Below are 21023 nucleotides of genomic sequence, written 5' to 3'. Positions count from 1 at the left end.
ATGTTGAGCCACTCGGCCAGCAGCCCGGCCCAGAGCACGGCCAGCCCCACGGCGCGGTCGAGGCCGAAGGCGAGGTAGGCCGCTGAAGACGTGCCGGGGGTCGCGCCCAGCTCAGCCCCAGCCACAGCCCCTGCAGCCAGCGCGGCCCCGACCCGCAGCAGTGCTGCTGCCCCCACCCCCGCGTGGGCAGGCCTCTCATCCGTGGGGGGACAAGGGTCAGGAGGGGTACGGGGGGTATGGGGCAGGGGGTATGGGGTGGGGAAGGGGTGGGGAGGGGGTATGGGGGGTATGGGTGTGGGGGAGGGGGATGTGGGGTGTGTATGAGGGGATATGGGGGGTGGGGAGGGGGATGTGGGGGATATGGTGGGGGGGTATGGGGGGTGTGGGGAGGGGGTATGGGTACGGGTCATGGGGTGGGGATATGGGGTGTGTGTGGGGGGGATGTGGGGTGTGGGGGGGTATGAGGGGGATATGGGGTGGGGGGTTATGGGGGGGATGTGGGGTGTAGGAAGGGGGTTATGGGGTATGGGGGGAATGTGGGGTGTGGGGAAGGGTATGGGGTGGGGGTGGGGGTAGTTGTAGGCGTGGGAGGAAGGTATGGGGTGTGTGTGGGGAGGGTATGAGGGAGGATATGGGGCGTGGGTATGGGGGACGTGGGTGTGGAGAGGGTATGGGGTGTGTGGGGTATGGGTATGGGGTGTGGGGGGGGATATGGGTGTGGGGGAGGATGTGGGGTGTGAGGGGGGGATATGGGGGGTTATGGTGTGTGTGGGGGGGATATGGGGTGTGGAGGGGGTATGGGGTGGGATAAGGGGTGTGGGGGGGTACTGGGGGGGGATATGGGGTGTGGGGAGGTGTGGGGAGGGCAGGAAGAAGGATGGGGATGGGATGGGACGGGATGGGGATGGGGATGGGGCCAGGGATAAAACCGGGATGGGGACAAGAATGGGAATGGGGATGGGGCGGGAATAGGAACGGGGTGGGACAGGGATGGGGGGGCCAGGGCCGGGGGTGGGGTTCGGGGCCGGGGCTGGGGGTGGGGGTGGGGATGGGGACGCGGGTCAGGAGCCAGGGAGGGGCCGGGGCTGGGGACGAGGACCCGGGGCCCGGGGCGGGCTGGGGTTGGGGGCTGGGGCCCAGGCCGCGACCCGCTGGCCCCTCGGCCCCCCGCGGCCCCGAACCCCTCCATCTCCCCCCAAGCCCCCGATCCCCATCCCCCCGGGCCCCCGTTCCCGCTGTGCCCCCCCCCCGTACGGGTGCGTGTGGCGTGCGTGTGTCAGAGCCCGCCGCGCTCTCGCGGCCCACCCTCCCCCCGGTAAATGGCCCCGGGCGCCCTGCCCCAGCTCCCCCTCAGCACCCACCTCCGCGCCCACACCTCCCAGCACCCCCCGTGACCTTCCCCTTCCCCTCCAAACTACGGCAAGCGGCCAGGCCGCAACCCTCCCAACCGCTGAAGCCGCCACCACCACCGAGTCCCCCGCACAACTGACACTCCGACACCCCCGCGCGCGCGGAGCCCACGGCGGGCGGCGAGGGCCGAGTCTCCCGGGCGGGCGGGCGGGAGGGGGCGAGGCGCGCACCCGCGCGCCGAGGCCACGCCCCCCTCGCGCCCGGCCGCCGAGGGAGACAAGATGGCGGCGCCGGGCCAGGTGCTTCAGCGTGGGCAGCCAGGTGGCCTGCAGGACCTGCCAGGAGCAGCGCCTGCAGGGGGAGGTGGCTGCCTTTGATTTACCCAGCAGAATGCTGGGCGTCAGTAAATCGACATGGGGCAAAGGGGGGAGGGGGAAAGGAGGGGGAGGGGAGGGGAGGGGAGGGGAGGGGAGGGGAGGGGGAGGGGAGGGGAGGGGAGGGGAGGGGGAGGGGGGTATAAGAACGAGGGGAAAAGAGGGGGGGTCTGGGTCGGGGGGCTATGAGGGTCATCGGGGGGGCTGTGAGGGTCATAGGGTGAGGTGAGGGTCATGGTGGTGATTTGGGGGGCTGCAGGGGTGTTATTGGGGTGATTTGGGGTCTGTGAGGAGTGATTGGGGGGTTATTGGGGGTTTTGGGGGCTGCAAGGGTCCACAGGGGAGGGGAAGCCTGGGAGGGGTTATGGGGTATTGGGGTTGTTGGGGGTCATCGGGGTCATTGGGGGGCTGTGAGGGGGTTATTGGGGGTTTGGGGGCGCTGCGAGGGGTCATAGGGTGAGGGGAGAGCTGGGAGGGTTACTGGGATTATTGGGAGCTTTAGGGGTTATTGGGGGTTCTGGGGAGGCCTTTAGGGGTTATAGGGTGAAGGGGGAGCTGGAGGGTTATTGGGGGTTATTGGGGTTGTTGGGGGTTATTGGGGCATTTGGGGGAGCTGCAAGGGGGTTATTGGAGTTATTGGGGGTTTTTATATTGGGGTTCTTGGGGGGGGCTGCAAGGGGTTATTGGGGGGTTTTGGGGCTGTGAGGGGATATTGGGGTTATTGGGGGTTTTGGGGGCGCTGCGAGGGGTTATTGGGGTGATTAGGGGGTTATTGGGGGGGTTGGGGGGGCTGTGAGGGGTTAATTGGGGTTGTTGGGGGGCTGCAAGGGGTTATTGGGGTGATTGGGGGGTTATTGGGGGTTTTGTGGAGGCTGTGAGGGGTTATAGGGTGAGGGGAGAGCTGGGGAGGGGTTAATTGGGGTTATTGGGGGGGGCTGCGAGGGGTTATTGGGGTTACTGGGGGGTTATTGGGGGTTTTGGAGGGGCTGTGAGGTGTTATAGGGTGAGGGGAGAGACAGGAGGGGGGTTATTGGGGTGTGGAGGGGGGCTTGGGGTGAAGGAGGGGGTTTGGGGGAGGTGTTGGGGGTAGGGGGGCCTGGGAGTGCTGGGGGGGGGCTTTATTGGGGTGGGGGTACATGTAGGGAGGCTGCTGGGATATGAGGGGGCGTATAGGGGGTTACTGGGGTTATTGGGGTGTGTAGGGATGTGTAGGGGGGTTATTGGGGTGGGGGGCGTGTAGGGAGGCTATTGGGATATGGGGGGGCTTGTAGGGGGTTACTGGGATGTGAAGGGGGATAACTGGGGAGTGATGGGGTGTGGGGAGTTATTGGGGTGTGGGGGGGTTATCGGGGTGTGGGGAGCTCTGTAGGGGATTTACTGAGGGGTGCGCTCTGGGGGAGGGTCACTGGGGAGATGGGGGGGTTGTGGGGTCTGTAGGGGGGTCACGGGAGCGGGAGGTGGGGGGGGCTATTGGGGTGTGGGGTGGGGGGGGCACTGGGGGCTGTCCGCATAGGACAGGGGTGAGGGGGGAGCCCTGTAGGAGGGGTGTGGGGGGGTCCTGTGTTTTTTTTGGGGGGATGGGGGGGATGGGGGGGGCTTTGGGGGAGCTTTTGGGGGTTTGTGGGACCCTGGGGGGGTCTGAGGTGTAGGATGGGGGGGGGGGGCTGATTTGGGGTGCGGGGGGGGCACAGTGAAGGCCTGAGAGGGGTTTGGAGAGTGGAATGGGATGGGGGGGGGGGGCGTGAGGGCGGCCCTAGAGGGTCTTGGGGGGTCTGGAGGGGGGGATTGGGGGTCCTGGGGGACCCCTTGGAGCTGTTGGGGTCAGGGTAAGGGGTCGGGGTTTTAGGGTCATGCACTGCTGGTGGGGGGGGGGGCAGCAAGAGGGGGTCCCTGATGGGTTTGGGGACACGAGGGGGTCTCGGGGAGCTGGGGGGGGCTCAGGAAACTGGGGGGGGCTCAGGGAGCTTGGGGGGGGCAGAATCTGCTCAAAATCGGGTTAATTTGGGGAAAAAAAAATAGGATATTGTGCGCTGCACGCGTTGGGACCCCAAAACCCTCACCCTTTAACCCCAAAACCCACCCAGCTTGGTGGGAGGGACCCCTCCGAAACCCCTCTACACCCCCTTGCCTTATTCCGGGGGGGGTCCTGAGCCCCCCCCCCCCAAATTTTGGGGTTGTCCTTGACGGCCGCAGAGTGCCCCTCGTCCAGCGGGCGCCCCAACCACGCCGACATCCTGCTGGTCAACCTGCACTACGTCTCCGAGGTGGAGATCCTCACCGACCGCACCGACACGCCGCCCCCCCTCGCCTCGCTCAACGTCAGCAAGGTGGGGGCCGGGGGGGGGCAAAATTCCCACCGGGGGGGGGCAGGATGGGGGTGGGTTTGGGGTCTGGTTTGGTCCCTGAGGGTTTTTTTTGGGGTCTGTGAGGGACTGGGGTGAGGCTGCGGCTCCCCAGGGGGGACAGAAGGCCCAGGTGAGGAAGAGGAGGACGAGGAGGATGAAGGTGGGGGCCGGGGGGGGGCAAATTCCCACCCGGGGGGGCAGGATGGGGGATTAATTTGGGGTCTGGTTTGACCCCGAGGGGTTTTTGGGGGCTGTGAGGGACTGGGGTGAGGTTGTGGGTCCTCGTGGGGCAGAGAGCTGGGGGAGGAGGAGGAGGAAGATGAAGGTGGGGGGTGGTCCAGGGGGGTCATAAATCCCTGGGGGGGCGTGGGACAGGGGTTGGATTTGGGGTCTGGTTTGACCCTAAGAGGTTTTGGGGTCGCTGTGAGCTGCTGGAGTGAGGCTGAGGCTCTCTGAGGGAGCAGAGGGTCAGGTGAGGAAGAGGAGGAGGAGGATGAAGATGAAGGTGGGGGGCCCAGGGGGGGCCTTTGAAGACAGAAAATCCCTTGTAGGGTACGGGCTGGGGTTAGGATTTGGGGTCTGGTTTGACCCCGAGGGTTTTTTGGGGGTCTGTGAGGGACTGGGGTGAGGCTGCAGCTCCCCAGGGGGGACAGAAGGCCCAGGTGAGGAAGAGGAGGACGAGGAGGATGAAGGTGGGGGCCAGGGGGGGGCAAATTCCCACCCGGGGGGGTGGGATGGGGGTTGGGTTTGGGGTCTGGTTTGACCCCAAGAGGTTTTGGGGTCGCTGTGAGCTGCTGGAGTGAGGCTGAGGCTCTGATGGGGCAGAGGGCCCAGGTGAGGAAGAGGAGGAGAAGGAGGATGAAGATGAAAGAGGGGGGGTCCAGGGGGGTCATAAATCCCCTGGGGGGGCACAGTCTGGGGTTTAAATTTGTCCCTGAGGGGTTTTGGGGTCTCGGTGACCCCACCAGATTTTGGCTGGGCCTCCTGGGGGGGGGGGGAGAAGGGCCAGGGGGGGAGGAGGAGGAGGGGGGGGAGGAAGGCTCCAGGCCGTGCCCCTCAGCACCACGACCCGGGGGGGGGGGAATTTGGGGCCGTTTTGAGGCTTTTTCTCACCCCAAAGCACCCTGGTGCCCCCTCCCCCAAGGGCCTTCTTCCTCATCATCATCCTCAGCGGGAAAAATGCAGCTGGGTTTTGAGGACAGAAGCTGCAAAATCGGCATTTTGGGTTTTTTTGGGGGGGTTTGGGGACCTGGTGCCTGGCGGGGGGGCTTGGGGGGGGGTCTGGTTGTGGGGTCCCCCCCCCAAGACCCCCTTGTGCCACCCCGGCAGCCCCTTCCCGTGGGTATCACACCCATGGGGGCTTCAGAAAGCCCCAATTCTGCCCCAAAACGGCTTTTTGATAATTTCCCCGAGCGCCAGGCCACCCAAAAAGGAGCTTTTTCTCCCCAAAATTGGGTGGGGAGCCCCATTGGCCTCCTCCTCCTCCCCGCGCCCTGGCAGCTCGTCCCGGTTTTAGGGTGCGAGGCAAACCCTACAGGAACCCCCCCCCCCCCCCATAAAAGTGGTGAAAATAAGTGAAAAAACCAAATTTTAGGGTTTTTGGCCCATTTTGGAGCGGAGGAGCTGGGGTGCTGGGGAATGGGGTTGGGACCCAGTTCCTGCCTGGGGGAGAGGGATTTTAACCCAAATTGAGGGATTTTGACCTGAATTGAGGGATTTTAACCTGAATTGTGGGATTTTGACCCAAAAGGCATCGATTGAGGGATTTTAACCCAAAAAAAAGTGTTAATTGAGGAATTTTAACCAAAAGCAGAGAGATTTGAGAGGGAAAAAGGGGGAAGGAAAATGGGCAGGGGGCGTGTTTGGGGGGGGTCACACAGCCTGGAGGGGGTGGGCACAACCTGGGGGGGGGGTCACAGGACCTGGGGGGGGTCACAGAACCTTGGGGGGTCTCCTGGCCTGGGGGGGGGGGTCACAGATCCTGGGGGTGAGTTGGGGGGGGGCAGAACCCTGGGGAGGGATCTCACAGCCCGGGGGGGGGTCACAGAACCTGAGGGGGGGTCTCACAGCCTGGGGGGGGGATCACAGACCCTGGGGGGGGGTCACTCACAGTCCGGGGGGGGGGGTCTCACAGCCCTGGGGGGGGCTCACAGCCCTGGGGGGGGGGGTCACACACCCTGGGGGGGGTCCCACACCCAGGGGGGTCCCACACACACCCTGGGGGTATCACACAGCAGGGGGGGGGCATGCAGCGAGCCGTGCCCCCCCCCCTCACCCTGTGCCCCCCCCCCCCGCCGTGCCCCCCCCCCCAGCTGGCCAGCAAGGCGCGGCTGGAGAAGGAGGAGAAGCTGAGCCAGGCCTACGCCATCAGCGCCGGCGTCTCCCTGGAGGGGCAGCAGCTCTTCCAGACCATCCACAAGACGTGAGGGGGGGGCACATGGGGGGGGGGGGCACCTGGGGGGTCTAGGGGGGTTTGGGGTGGGGGTTGGGGGGGGTTTGGGGGGGGTTGGGGGATGGTTTGGGGGTTAATGGGGGGGCAGCAGCTCTTCCAGACCATCCACAAGACGTGAGGGGGGGCTGGGGGGGGGCACCTGGGGGGGTGGGGGGTTGGGGGGTCTGGGGGGGCTTGGGGGTACACCTGGGGGGTTAATGGGGGGGTTGGGGGGGTAAAGGGGGGAGTGGGGGGTGTTGGGGAAAAGGGGGAAGGGGGGAAAGGGGGGGTAAAAAGGAGGTAAAAGGGGGGTGGGGGGAAAAGGGAAGGTAAAAGGGGGGGAAATGGGGGTAAAAGGGGGGGATTGGGGAAAATGGGGGAGAATGGGGGTAAAAAGGGAGGGAGGGGTGAAAGGGGGGGTTAAAAGGAGGTAAAGGGGGGGGTGGGGGTAAAAGAAGGAGAATGGGGTAAAAAGGGAAGATTGGGGGTAAAAAGGGGGGAAATGGGGGTAAGGGGGGTAAAAGGAGGGATGGGGCTAAAAAAGGGGTAAAAGGGGGGGTAAAAGGGGAGAATGGGGGTAAAAAGGGGGGAGTGGGGGTAAAAGGGAGGGATGGGGGGAAAATTGGGGGGTAAAGGGGGGGGATTGGGGGTAAAAGGGGGTAAAGGAGGGATGGGGCTAAAAGGGGGGGGATGGGGGTAAAAAGGGAGGTAAAAGAGGGGAATGGGGATAAAAGGGGGGCAATGGGGGTAAAAGGCAGGGATTTAGGGGGTAAAAGGGGGGGAAACGGGTAAAGGGGGAAATGGGGGGTAAAGGGGGGAGGAATGGAGATAAAAGGGGGAATGGGGGGGAAATGGGGGTAAAATAGGAGTAAAAGGAGGGAAATGGGGGGGGGAATATGGGAATGGGGTAAAAAGGTTGGGCGGGGGTAAAGGGGTAGAACACAGATAAAAGGGGGGATGGGGGTAAAGGGGGGGATTGGGGGGAATAGGGGTAAAAGGGGGGAAATGGGGTAAAGGGGGGGAATGGGGGCACGGGGGGGTGAAATGGGATGGGGGCAAGGGGGGGGTAAAGGGGAGAGAATTGGAGGAAATGGGTAAAGGGGGGAATGGGGGGGGTAAAAGGGGTGGGGGGGGTGAAAAGAGGGGGAATTGGGGAAAAGGGGGGGTAAAAGGGGGGGAGATGGTAAAAGGGGGGGGAAGGGGGTAATGGGGCTAAAAGGGGGGGCACGGGGATAAAGGGGAGGTAAAGGGGATAAAGGGGGGGCATGGGGGTAAAGGGGGGGTACATGGGGATAATGGGGGGGGGGATGGGGGTTTAAGACGTGCCCCCCCCCCAAAAAAAAAAGGATCAAGGACTGCAAGTGGCAGGAGAAGAACATCGTGGTGATGGAGGAGGTGGTGATCGCCCCCCCCTACCAGGTGGAGAACTGCAAGGGCAAGGAGGGCAGCGCGCTGGGCCACGTGCGCAAAATCGTGAGTCTGGGGGGGCCACAAACACCCCCATAACCCCCCCAAAAACCTTCCTCACCCCCCCCTCATCGTGCCCCCCCCCCCCCCAGGTGGAGAAGCACTTTCGGGACGCGGAGAGCCAGAAGGTGATGCAGCGCTCGCAGCCCCCCCAGAAGGACAGCGCCCTGTCGGCCTGAGCCCCCCCCCTACTTTGTGCCTGGGGGGGGGGGCACACACACACACAGCACACACAGAGTGGGCCCCCCCCCCCCCGGAACCTCAGACTTTGGAAAAAAAAAAAAAAAAAACGAGGAAAAAAAATGAGGAAAGAGAAATAATTGAACAAAACGCGCCGCCCCCCCCCCCCCAGCTAACAGCCCCCCCTTCCCGGTCCCATCTGCGGCCCCCCCTCATCGCAGGGAGCCCCCCTTTTATTTTTGCAAAGGGGGGGCTCCCCTCCTTCCCCGCCGTCCCCTCATGTAGCAGAATTTCTCCTTTTTTTCCCCAAAAAAACCCTCGAAGGAGCCGGCCGAGGGGGGGGGGCGCGGCCCCCTTTTAATTTGTGTTTGCACAGGGCAGGGCTTGGGGGAAATAAACGGCTCCTGGAGGCTGGGGAAACGGGCTCAGAATTGGGCCGCTTTGGTGGTTTTTGTTTTTTTTTCCATTTTTGGGGCAATTTTTTCTGTTCTTGGGCCAGGATGGCGGCAAAAAGAAAAAGGGGGTAAAAAAAAGAAAAAGCACAAAAAAAAAGAAAAAAATGAAAAAATAGAAAAAAGAAAAAAGAGAAACAAAAAAAAAGAAAAAAGGAAAAAAATCACAAAAAAAAAAGTGTTTCCACCCAAATTGCCCCAAAATTGCCATTTTTTCCCTCCTTGAGCAGGGGGACCTGGAAGGGCAGGGGTCACTGCTCCCCTCTCTTTCCGTTTAATTTCCACGATTTTCATCATTCCCTCCCATTTTTTGCCACCCCCTCTCCTTTTTATAACTTTATTCCATTTTTTTCCCCGTTCCGCTCATTTTTCCCCCAGAAAGCCGACGGGAGCTCTTTAAAGCCCCTCAAGCCCTGCCCGGCGGAGTTCGCGAAAAGTAAAAAGAAATAAAAAAATAACAAAAAAAGCCGAAAAAGAACGGAACAGAACGGAAAGACTTTTTAGCGTTGTTTAGCAGAGAAAATCAATAAAACCCGGATTTTTTTTTTTTTAACCGCCCCTCCCCCGCCTTTGGCGCTCTGGGTTTGTGCGCATGCGCGCGCCGGAAGTGGGAAGGGGAGGTGGGGGCGGGACTTCCGGTGCGCGGCCGGAAGAGAAGGGGCCGGGCTTCCGGCGCGATGGCGGCCGGGCGCGGGTGGCGGCGGAGGGCGCTGCGGCTGCTGACGGCGGGCGGGGGGGTCCTGCTCACCCGCTTCCCCTTCTGGCACTGCTTCAGCGGGCTGCTGCTCTGCGCAGAGAGGGCGGATGGGCGGCGGTGAGGGGCCGGGGGGGGGTGTGGGGGGTGTTATGGGGGAGGGGGGCCTGGGGGACGTAGGGGCAGGGTCGGGGTGGGGCGGGGGTGGAGAATTTGGGGGCGGGGGGGGTGAGGGGGGGACTGGGGGCGTTACGGGGGTAATTTGGGGCTGGGAGCGGTGTGGGGGGCATGGGGCAGGTATAGGGCAGCTGAGAGGATGGGGGGCGGTGGGGGTAATTGGGGGCGTCTGGGGGTGGTGGGGGGTAACTGGGGGGCGGTGGGGGGGGCGTGGAGTTGGTGGGGGGTAACGGGTGGTACTGGGGTAGGTTTGGGGCTGGGGGCGATGTTGGGCAAGTGTGGGGCTGGGGGGGGGTTGTGGGGCGACTGGGGGTGTTATGGGGCAGGTGTGGGGTTGGGGGAGTTGGGGGGCAATGTGGGGCTGGGGGCGGTGTGGGGCTGGGGGCCATGGGGCAGGTATAGGGCAGCTGAGAGGATGGAGGGCGGTGGGGGGTAAATGAGGGGGTCTGGGGGGGACTGGGGCAGGTGTGGGGCTGGGGGTAATGTGGGGCAAGTGTGGGGCTGGGGGGAGTTGTGGGGTGGGGGCAGGTGTGGGGCTGGGGGCAGTTGGGGGGCAGCTGAGGGCATGGGGCTGGTGGGGGGTGGCTGGAGGGAGTGGGGGGCGGCTGGGGGTGTTAATGGGGTGGGGGCAGGTGTGGGGTAGGTGTTGGGGGGAGTTGGGGGGCAGCTGAGGACTTGGGGGCGATGTGGGGCTGGGGATATTATGGGGTAGGTGTGGGGCTGGGGGAGTTATGGGGCAGCTGGGGGGGGCTGTTAGTGTGGGGCAGGGGTCTGTGTGGGGCTTGGGATAACTGGGGGGGCAGCTGGGGGCGTGGGGGGGCTGTGGGGCGGTTAGGGTGGGGATGGGGGGGTGCGGGACAGGTGTGGGGGCTGGGGGAGTTGTGGGGCTGGGCTTGGTGTGGGGCAGCTGGGGATGGGATGGGGGGGGCTGGGTTAAGTTTTGGGGGGTGGGGCAGCTTTGGGGGTCCTGGGGCTGTTGTGGGGCTGGGGGGGGCAGCTGGGGGGGGAGGGAGCCAAACGTGGGGCTCTGTGGGGCGCAGCAGCAACCTGGCAGCCCCACATTGGTGCCGGGCCACACTCAGCGTGCACCAACAAACCCAGGACCCCCCATACACCCCCTTTTACCCCCCCTTTTTGTGCCCCCCCGCAGGCAGCCTGACATCCCGGTGCCGTACCTCTACGTGGACATGGGTGCGGCCGTGCTGTGCGCCAGCTTCATGTCCTTCGGCGTCAAGCGCCGCTGGTTCGCCCTGGGGGCCGCCCTGCAGCTCGCCCTCGCCACCTACGCCGCGCACGTGGGCGGCCACGCTCACTACGGCGACTGGCTCAAGGTCAGACCCCCCCTAAACCCCTCCAACACGCTCTGGGGGGGGGTCCTGATGCTGATTTCCCCCCCCTCCAGGTGCGGATGTACTCCCGGACCATCGCCATCATCGGCGGCTTCCTCATCCTGGCGAGCGGCGCGGGCGAGCTGTACCGGCAGAAACCGCGCAGCCGCTCGCTGCAGTCCACGGGCCAGGTCTTCCTGGGCATCTACCTCATCTGCCAGGTATTTGGGGCATCCGAGGTGGCTTTAGGGGGGTCTTTTAGGGTCCCTACCACCTCGTCGCCCCCCTCCCCGCAGGCCTACTCGCTGCAGCACAGCGCCGAGGACCGCCTGGCTTACCTGAACCACATCCTGGGGGGGGAGCTGACCCTGCAGCTGCTTTTCGTGCTCTACGGGCTGCTGGCGCTGGCGTTCCTCTCGGGCTGCTGCGTGCGGGCGGCGGCGCAGGTGCTGGCGGTGCTGCTGCCCCTCGCCATCCTGCTCATCGACGGCAACCTCGCCTACTGGCACCGCGCGCGCCGCGTCGAGTTCTGGAACCAGATGAAGCTCATCGGCCAGAGCGTCGGCATCTTCGGCGCCGCCGTCATCCTCGCCACCGACGGCTGAGCTGTGCCCCCACCCCCCCGATTCCTTTTTGTTCTTTTTTTTCTTTATTTGTAACAAAAAGCTGTTATTTATTCTTTTTTTTTTTCTTTTTATATGTGGTGTTTTCGAGTGGTCAATCAGCCCCCCCCCCCCACCACCATCGCTGCCGCCGCCGCTTCCTCCTCTGGGGAAACTGAGGCACGGGATTAACCCCGGGGGGGGGCTGAGTGAGGGCCTGGTGGCCCCCCCCAGGTGGTGACACCCCCCTCTGGTCGTGGCAGCCCCCCCCAGGTGGTAATACCCCTCTTCCCCGGGTGGCAACAGCCCTCTTCCAGTGATGACACCCCCCCAGGGTGATGACAGCCCCCCCCCCAGGTGGTGACACCCCCCTCTGGTGGTGGCAGCCCCCCCCGGGTGGTAATACCCCTCCCCCCTGGGTGGTAATGCCCCCCCATGTGGTAACAGCCCCCCTCCAGTAATGACACCCCCCAGGGGTAATGACAGCCCCCCCCACAGTGATGCTGCCCCCCCCTTATTGATTACAGCCCATTTCCAGTGATGATGCCCCCCCCCCACAGAGTGGTGACAGTCCCCCACCTGTGTGGTGACACCCCCCTGGTGCTGACAACCCCCCTCCCTTGATGATTGCCCCTCCCCCAGTGGTGACAGCCCCCCCCGGTGGTGATGGACCCCCCCGGGGCAGTGATAGCCCCCCCTCGGATAGTGACAGCTCCCCTCCAGTGCTGGCACCTTCCCCCCCCGGGTGGTAGCAGCTCCCCCCCGGTGGTGACAGGCCCCCTCCCCGAGTGATGACCCCCCCCCCGGTGATAACAGCCCCCCCCCCGTGCTGACAGCCCCCCCGACCCCCCCATCCCCTGCTGCCGGCTCATCGGAAGCTCTTGGGGCCGAGCAAACAGGGCGCTGCCGGCCGATAAGGGGCAGCCTCCGCCCGGGGGGGGGCCCTAATGTGCCCGGGGGGGGGCACTAATGCGCCAAGGGCGGAAGGCGGGGGCCATAAAGCGCATGGAGCGGCAGCGCCCTGTTTGCTTTTCCGACCTCCGGGGCTTTTTTTTTTTTTTGGGGGGGGGGACACGCATGTGACATCGGGGGGGACATTGCGTTGTGTCGTGTCCCCCCCCCGAGCCATCCTGTGACCTTTGGAAAATTGGTGTTTGCTGTCCCCGGGGGAAATGGGGCAGAAACGGCGCTTCCCCTTCATCCTCCGGGCTGGGGGGGGGGCACATCTGCCCTGTCCCCCCCCCCCCTCCCCAAACCACCTCCTCCTGCGTGGGGCAGTGGGACAGGAGCGGCGCTGCCCCGCTCCCCGTGGGGACATCGGGATTTGGAGGGGGGGGCGCATCCTGGTCCCCTTGGGGACATCAGGGACAATGCCAGCGCCTGGTTTGGGTGGGTGGGGGGGCTCAGCGCCCCCCCCCGGGGCATGGCTGGGCGCGTTCCGTCCCCAGGCACGCAGCCCCCATCGATCCCATTAATCCCCCCCCCCCCGATCCCATTAAAACCCCATCGATCCCATTAAACCTTCCCATCGACCGCGGGGACGTGAAAGGTGCTGCCGGGGGGGGCGGGGGGGGGCTGCTTCCCCCCCCCCTTGTCCTCCCAGCACAGAGCCGGGGGCGTGCGTGTGACACCGGGTGACAGCGGTGACACCGTCCCCGTGGGTGCCGGCGCCTCGCGTGTCCCCGGCTGCGCCCCCCCGCGGGGCAGCCCCGGCCCCCCCCGCGGTGCCAGTGGCGGTGTCACCACGCCGCGGTGGCGCTGCCCCCGGCTGTCCCCGGCCTTGGTGGCCCCTGCCTGGCTCTGTGGGGGCGCGGCGGGGTCCCTGTCCCTGGGGTCCCTGTCCCTGTCCCTGTCCCGGTGCTGCGCCCCCCCCCGTGGTGCCGTGCCCGTGCCCGCTGTCCCCGTGCCATGCCCGGTGCCACCTCCTGAGCCTGTCCCCGTGTCGCGGCTGCGTGTCCCCCCCTGTCCCCGTGCCACCAGTGCCATTGCTGCGCCCCCCTGCCACATCCGTGCCGTGTCCCTGCGCCCTGTCCCTGTGCCACACTCGCGCTGTGTCCCTGTGCTGTGCTTGTGCCACATCCCCGTGTCACATCGGGGTGTCCCCGTGCCCTGTCCCCACATCCACAGCTGCGTCCCCTGCCCCTTGTGTCTGTGCCCTGTCCCCGTGCCACCTTTGTCACATCCACAGCTGGGTCCCCTGCCCTTTGTCCCCGTGCCACACTCGCGCTGTGCCCGCGCTGTGTCCCCGTGCCGTGCTTGTGCCACAACCGTGCCCTGTCCCTGTGCCCTGTCCCTGTGCCACCGCCTTGCTGGGTCCCCGTGCCAGGTCTGTGCCCTGTCCCCGTGCCCTGTCCCCGTGCCCTGTCCCTTTTCCATGTCCGTGCCCTGTCCCCGCGCCATGTCCCCAAATCACACCCGTGCCATGCCCATGCCCTGTCCCTTTTCCACATCCATGCCCTGTCCCCGTGCCGTGTCTGTGACACCCCAGCCCCGCTTTGCCCCCCCCAGCCCCCCTCTGCCCCCCCCTCCCCAATCTGCCCCCCCCCCCATGCCCCAGTCTCGCTCCCTTCCCAGTGTCTCTGTCCCCCCCCCGGCTCGGTGACACGGTGACGGGCGCTGGCACCGTGCGCGCGTGTCCCACAGCCTGTAAAGGGGGGGGGGCGGTGGCAGTGGGGAGGGGGGGGCCATGGTCCTGCTGAGCCCCGGGTGGGTCACGGCCGAGGGAGGAGCCGCCCCCCCCCCTCCCACCCCCCCGATCCTATAAGAGCCGAGGCGCCGTGCCCGTGTCCCCGCCGTGTCCCCGTGCTGTCACCCAGCGCCTCGCTGCTCCACCGTGAGTGCGGGGACCGGGGGGGGGGACACGGGGGGGGAGATGTCCTATTGGGGAGGGGGGTCCCTGGGGTGGGACATCACCCATTGGGGGGGTTATTTGGGGGGTGAGGGGGGTGGGAGATGTTCCCACTGGGAGGGTTCTGGGAGGGATGGGTCCTCTTTGGGGACTTTGGGGGGGAGATGTCCCATTTGGGGGGGGTCCTTGGGGATTTTGGGGGGGTGGGAGGTGGGAAGATGTCCCCTTTGGGGGGTGAGGGGAGGGTCCCGGGGGGGATGCGTCCCCTTTGGGGAATTTGGGGGGGGTTGGAGATGTCCCCTCTGGGGTGAGGGGGGGGGGTCCTGGGAGGGATGGGTCCCCTTGGGGGATTTTTGGGGGGGTGGGAGATGTCCCCTCTGGGAGGTGTGTGCGGGGGGGGTCTTGGGTACCCTTGGAGGAATTTGAGGAGTGGGAGATGTCCCCTTTGGGAAGCGAGGGGGGGTCCGGGGGGGGTTGTGTCCCCTTGGGCACTTTGGGGGTGTCCCTGCGTCCCCACGGGCTCGGGGGCTTCACCCCTCCGGGCTGGGACCACCCGAGGGGGCTTGGGGTGACACCCCGGGACCCAGTGACCCCCCCCGAGCCCCCCATCCCTGCTCCCCCCCCCAGATGGTGACGTCCCCGAGGCCGTGGCGCGTGCTGGCGGCGCTGGCGCTGTGCGCCCTGCTGTGCCTGGGCACGCTGGGGGCCGCCTACCCCCCAAAACCCGAGAGCCCTGGCGAGGACGCGTCCCCCGAGGAGCTGGCCAGGTACTTCTCGGCCCTGCGCCACTACATCAACCTGGTGACACGGCAGAGGTGAGCGGCCCTTGCACGCCCACGTGCAAAACCCCCTTTGCACGCCCACGTCCGATGCCCCCTTTGCACACTCACGTCCATCCCCCTTCGCATGCCCACGTGCACGATGCCCTTTGCATGCCCAAATGCAAGATCCCCATTGCACACCCCCGTGCAATTCTCCCCCTTGCACGCCCACGTGCAAGATCCTCTTTGCACACCCATGCCCCCTTTGCACACTCACATCCATCCCCCTTTGCATGCCCACGTGCACGACCCCATTGCACACCCACGTGTGAGGCCCCCCCTGCACACCCCTGTGCAATTCTCCCCCTTGCACACCCACGTGCTAGATTCCCTTTGCACACCCACACCCCATGCCCCCTTTGCACGCCCACGTCCATCCCCCATGTCCGAGGTCCCCTTTGCATGCCCATGTGCACGACCCCTTTGCACACCCACATACAAGCCCCCCCCGTGCACACCCCCGTGCAAGATCTCCCTTGCACTCCCAGTTGCAAGATCCCCTTTGCACGCCCAATGCCCCATTTGCATGCCCACATCCATCCCCGTTTGCACGCCCACATGCACGACCCCTTTGCACACCCAAGTGCAAGGCCCCCCCCTGCACACCCCCGTGCACTTCTCCCCCTTGCACGCCCCCGTGCAAGGCCCCTTTGCACGTCCCCGTGTCCCGCAGGTACGGCAAGCGTGCCAGCCCCGAGGCCGTGGTGTCGGAGCTGCTCCTGGGGGCCACCGGCGACAGGTCCTGGTGAGTGCCCCCCCCCTTTTCCCTGTCCCCCCCCCTCCCTGGGTAAGGGGCTGCGGCCCCTTCTGCACCCCAGGGTGGGGGTCCTGGGGGTGCTGGGGGGGGGTCTCACATCAGCTCTTCCCGCAGGTACGACGCCGACGCCGCGTGGTGACCGGGTGCCCCCAACCCCCCCAGATCCCCCCAAATCCCCTCAATTCCACCCCCCCCTGTGGCTCCCCCCGGGGGTCCCAGCAGCCGGGGCCAGCCCCAGCCCCATGCCAGGGGGTTGGGAGCCCCCCCCCCAGAGCCCAGCCCGGAGGTGTCCCATGGAGGGGGGGGGGACCCTGATCCCGTCCCCTCCCCGCTGCTGTCGGGGGGGGGGGGGGGCCCGCGCGGTCCCCGCACGTTGTCACCAGTGGCAATAAAGAGCAGAGCGTGGGCACCCCTCGTGTGTTGGGGGGGGGGGAGATGGAGGGGTTCGGGGGGGGCTGGAGGAGGGTGGAAAGAGGGATGGGGGGGTGCGGGGGGGGAGAGATAGAGCGGAGGAGGAAGGAGGGGACGGGGGGATGGATGGGAGGATGGGGGGATGGAAAGAGGGGAGCAGGGGGGGACGGAGGAGAGGAGGGGGGAGGCAGGGAGAGATGGAGAGATGGAGCGGAGGAGGATGGAAAGAGGGATGGGGGGGGGTTGGGGGGGACGGAGGGGTACAGGGAGGGAGAGATGGAGCGGAGGAGAGGATGGGGAGATGGATGGGAGGATGGGGGGATGGAAAGAGGGGAGCAGGGAGGGATGGAGGAGAGGGGGGTGGAAAGAGGGATGGGGGGATGGAGGGGGGATGGAGAGATGGGGCAGAGGGTGCAGGAGAGGAGGGGGGGATGGAGGAAAGGATGGGGGGGTGCAGAGGATGGAAAGAGGGATGGAAAATGGGATGGAGGAGAGGAGGGGGGAGGCGGGGAGAGATGGAGGAGGATGGAAAGAGGGATGCAGGGAGGGACAGAGAGATGGAGCGGAGGAGGATGGAGGGAGGGATGGAGGGGTGCGGGGGGGGGTGGAGAGATGGAGGGGAGGAAGCAGGAGAGGGTGGGGGGATGGAGAGAGGGGGGCAGGGAGGGATGGAGGAGAGGAGGGGATGTGGGGAGGGATGGGGGGTGCAGGGAGGATGGAAGGAGAGAGAGATGCGGGGGGGGGGGAAGGAGGGAGGGATGTGGGGGGGCTGCAGGCGAGAATGGGGGTGCTGGGGGATGGGGGGGGGTGCACGGGGCTGGCTGGAGGCCCAAGGGAGCAGCGAGGGGGGGCCGGGGGGGGGCAGTGGGGAGGGAGAGAAAGAGCGGGGGGGGATTTGGGGGGGTGTGGGGGGGCTCCATGGGCTGGGTATTGGGGTGCAGCCACACCAGGGCGGGGGGGGGGCACTGGCAGCGGGGTGTGGGGGTGCTCTGGGCATGGGGGGGGCACACGGGATGGGGGTAGAGGTGCACGGGGTGCTGGGGGTGTGGGGGTGCTGCGGTGGGTGCTGGGAGCACTGGTATGGGGCGGGGGGGTCTTCTGTGTGAGGGGGTGCTGGGGGCACTGGGGGCACTGGGTATGAGGTGCAGGGGGCACTGGGAACACTGGTATGGGTGCACCGAGCACTGGGTGCACTGGTATGGGCGACCTCGGTACTGGGATCACTGGGTATGGGGTGCTGGGGGGCACTGGGAACACTGGTATAAGTGTACTGGGTGCTGGGCACACTGGTAGGGGTGCACTGGGTGCACTGGGAGCACTGATAGGGGATGCAGGGTGCACTGGGCACACTGGTACAGGGTGCTGGGTGCACTGGGAGCACTGGTATGGGGTGCTGGGTGCACTGGTGTGGGGCTGTATCACAGTGGGTGCTGACTGGGGGGGCCCCCACCCCTCTGTCCATCCGTCTGTCCCCCTGTCCCCCCCCCGGGGCACAGACGCTGTGGGTTCAGCCCCTCGCCCCCCCCAGGTGCCCCCAGCCCCAGCGTCAAACATTAACCAGGGCCAGGCGAGGGGCCAGCTGTCCCCATGTCCCCCCCCCACTGCTGCCCCCCTGTCCCCCCTGGCAACCCGGCCGCGGGGTGACATCAGCAGGGGGGGACAGGGGACGGGGGGGACGGGGGATATAAGGGACAGCACCGGGGTGGCAGCGGTGGCACCGAGGAGCCAGGGAGCTGTCCCCCGTGTCCCCCGTGTCCCCCGTGTGAGCGTGTCCCCGTGCCACCGCTCGTGGAAGCAGGTGAAGGGTGGGGGGTCCTGGGGGTCCTGGGGGTCCTGGGGGTCCTGGGGGGTCTTGGGGGGTGCTGGGGGGTTTGGGTGCTGGGGAGGTTGGGGGCAGCACCCATTGGGGGGGGAAGCAGGAGGATTTGGGGTGTTTGCAGCTGTGCACGCACACGTGCAAGGCTGAGAGTGTGTGGGTGTGAGGCGTGCTGTGCACACGCGTGTGAGTGCTTAGGGGTGACGGGGGGGTGCTCTGGGAGAGGAGCGTTCCCTGCAGGTGTGTGTGCAAAGCACGCATGTGTGCATGTGCTGCAGTGTGTGCGTGTGCAAGAGTGCGTGCATCGCACGCGTGTGTGCATGCATTTGTGCGCATTTGCAAGCACGCACTTGTTGCACGTGTGTGCATGCTATGTGTGAGCGTGCAAGCGTGCGTGTGCATGCATGTGCCCTTGGCTGATGCCCCCCCCCCGGTGCAGCCATGCCTCCCCGCTGGGCCTCGCTGCTGCTGCTGGGCTGCTGCCTGGTGCTGCTGGCCGGGCACCCGGCCACCGCCGGCCCCTCGCAGCCCACCTACCCCGGGGACGACGCCCCCGTCGAGGACCTGGTGCGCTTCTACAACGACCTGCAGCAGTACCTCAACGTGGTCACGCGGCACCGGTGAGTCAGGGGGGGTGTGTGGAGGGCTGCTGCAATGCACTCCCCATTGCAATGCACTCCCCGTTGCAATGCCCCTTCCCCTTGCAAATTACTCCCTGCTGCAATGCACTCCGTGTTGCAAATTGCTCCCCATTGCAATGTGCTCCCCGTTGCAAATTACTTCCCAGTTGCAACACACTCCCCATTGCAATGCACTCCCCGTTGTAATGCCCCCCCTTGCAAATTACTCCCTGTCGCAAATTACTCCCCATTGCAATGCACTCCCTGTTGCAGTGCACCCCCCTCCATTGCAAATTACTTCCCAGTTGCAACACACTCCCTGCAACTCCCTGTTGCAATGCACTCCCATTTCCAACGCAATCCTCATTGCAAATTACTTCCCGTTGCAATGCACTTGCAATGCACTTCCCATTGCAATGCACTCACTGTTGCAACCCACTCCTTGTTGCAACCTGCTTGCACCTGCATCCCCGTTGCAATGCACTCCCAGTTGCACTGTGCTCCTTTGCTGCAACTTGCTCACCCTCTGCAACCAGATCCTCACTGCAACCCCCCCTTGCAGCGTGCTCCCCATTGCATCGTGCCCCCCACTGCACTGCACCACCCATTGCAATTCGCTTTCCTCTTGCAACCAGCTCCCTTTGCAATGCGCTCCCTGCACGTTCCCTGCTTCACCCCCTTCCCCTCGTTGCTCAACAGCTGCAACCACCTCCCTGCTGCGATGCATCCCCATGCTCCCTGCTGCAACCTGCAACCCTGCTGCTGCACCCTCCCACTGCAACGCCTCCCTCCTTGCAATTCACAGCTCCCTTGCAGCGCGTTCCCTGGCTGCACCCCTTGCTCGCTGCACCCCCGTTGCCCCCCCTGACGTGTCCCCCCCCCGCAGGTACGGCAGGCGGTCGAGCAGCCGGGGGCTGTGCGAGGATCCCATGGGTGCCGCCGGGTGCTGAGAAGGGGCGACCACGGCCCCGAGGGGGCGAAGAGGAGCCCTGGGGGGGGGGGGGGGCAAACACCCCCAGCCCCTGCTGCACCTGCAGCACGCCTCCATCTGTCCCCCCCCCACATCCCCCAATAAACCCCATTGCAGCCACCTCCTGCCTCTGTCTGCTGGGGGGGGCTGTGCTGGGGACACTGGGGACATGGGGGGGGGGGGACACGACGTGGGGGGGGGCACGGTGTGCATGAACTGCTGCTGCGTGGGGGGGCTCGTGTGCATGGACACGCGTGTGTAAACACGCACCCAGCCTGCAAGGGCTGTGCACACGCGTGTGCAAACTGCACACTAGACCGTGCACTGCGTGTGTGCAATAAGGGGGGGGGTCGTACTCGCATGGGGGGGGGCACTCGGGTACTCTACAGACGTGCCCCCCTTTCCCCCCCGGGTGCGCGCGCGTGGGTGTGTGCGCGTGCACACGCGCGGGGGGCGGTCTCTTTAAATCCGCGCCCCCCCCCCAGGAGCTCCCTGCCCGCCCCCTCGGTTGCCATGGTAACGGTGACCCCCTCCATCTCCCCCCCCCCCCCCCGCCCGCCCCTTTAAAGGGGACGAACCCGCAGCTCCCCCCCCCCCAACCCCGGGAGGCTGCGGGGCTGCGTGCGGGGGGGTCCCACGGGTGAGCAGGCACGGGGGGGGGGCGCGCGTGGGTGTGCACGGGGTGTGCAAGCACGGGGGGAGGGGGTTATGCACGAGGGGGTGGGTTTGCACGGGGGTGTGCAAGCAACGAGGGGGCATGCATGGGGTGCGTGCAGCAGGTTTGCACGGGGGTGTGTGTGCATGCACGTGGGGGTGAGCATGGGTGAGTGTGCAAAGGGAGGTGTGCACGCACAAGTGTGCATCCACATGAGCATGCACCGTGGGGTGCATGGCTCTGCACACGTGTGTGAGCATGCACAAGCGTGTCCGTGGGTGCTCAGGGTTGTGCACACACACGTGTGTGCATGCAGGTGCGTGTGCATGCAGCGTGTGGTTGTGTGCAGGGCAATGCACACAACTGCTCACATGGTGCACGAGTGTGAGTGTGCACAGGCATGTGCTTGTGCACAGATGTGCATATGGCAGGTGTGCACACTCGTGAGTGTGCAGAGGTAGGTGTGCACCACATCATCATCACACTAAGCGTGCATGCATGCGTGCTGCACGTGAGCACACGCGTGTGTGCATTAGCTTGCACACTGTGCACGGGACCGTTGCTGTGCGAGCACACACTGGTGCGCGTGCAGGAGCCGTGCACACCTGCGTGAGCACACCCACCCACGCACAGTTGCATGCCCCCCGTTGCACACCCGTGCCCCCCGTTGCACGCCGGGGTGCTGCGGGGTGCAGCAGGCTTGGGGGGGGCCGCGGTACCCGGAT

The 21023-nt window shown here is 65.7% G+C and overlaps 4 protein-coding genes across 4 annotated transcripts; all 4 read left to right on the top strand.

The window, feature by feature from the left end:
* Positions 1-9087, top strand: LSM12 (LSM12 homolog). Its single transcript, XM_072028644.1, has 6 exons — positions 1-74; positions 1425-1753; positions 3918-4051; positions 6382-6491; positions 7847-7973; positions 8060-9087. The coding sequence occupies exons 1-6, from the start codon at positions 1-3 to the stop codon at positions 8144-8146; spliced, it is 861 nt and encodes a 286-aa protein (XP_071884745.1). The 3' UTR covers positions 8147-9087.
* Positions 9088-9238: 151 nt separating this feature from the next.
* TMEM101 (transmembrane protein 101) lies at positions 9239-11495 on the top strand. The gene is made up of 4 exons (XM_072028784.1): positions 9239-9413; positions 10621-10801; positions 10873-11019; positions 11095-11495. The coding sequence occupies exons 1-4, from the start codon at positions 9277-9279 to the stop codon at positions 11401-11403; spliced, it is 774 nt and encodes a 257-aa protein (XP_071884885.1). The 5' UTR covers positions 9239-9276; the 3' UTR covers positions 11404-11495.
* A 1476-nt stretch (positions 11496-12971) lies between these two features.
* LOC139999668 (peptide YY-like) lies at positions 12972-16226 on the top strand. The gene is made up of 4 exons (XM_072028822.1): positions 12972-14233; positions 14876-15063; positions 15743-15814; positions 15941-16226. Exons 2-4 carry the CDS (start codon positions 14876-14878, stop codon positions 15963-15965), a joined length of 285 nt encoding a protein of 94 aa, XP_071884923.1. The 5' UTR covers positions 12972-14233; the 3' UTR covers positions 15966-16226.
* A 1631-nt stretch (positions 16227-17857) lies between these two features.
* LOC119714044 (pancreatic polypeptide) lies at positions 17858-19696 on the top strand. The gene is made up of 3 exons (XM_038168605.2): positions 17858-18035; positions 18493-18673; positions 19560-19696. Exons 2-3 carry the CDS (start codon positions 18495-18497, stop codon positions 19621-19623), a joined length of 243 nt encoding a protein of 80 aa, XP_038024533.2. The 5' UTR covers positions 17858-18035; positions 18493-18494; the 3' UTR covers positions 19624-19696.
* Positions 19697-21023: the final 1327 nt, after the last annotated feature.

This window comes from Anas platyrhynchos, chromosome 28 (genome assembly GCF_047663525.1).
Source record: "Anas platyrhynchos isolate ZD024472 breed Pekin duck chromosome 28, IASCAAS_PekinDuck_T2T, whole genome shotgun sequence".
Taxonomy (NCBI): Eukaryota; Metazoa; Chordata; class Aves; order Anseriformes; family Anatidae; genus Anas; species Anas platyrhynchos.
Note: the sequence above shows the minus strand (reverse complement) of the source record. Positions and strands in the feature narration are given on the sequence as shown.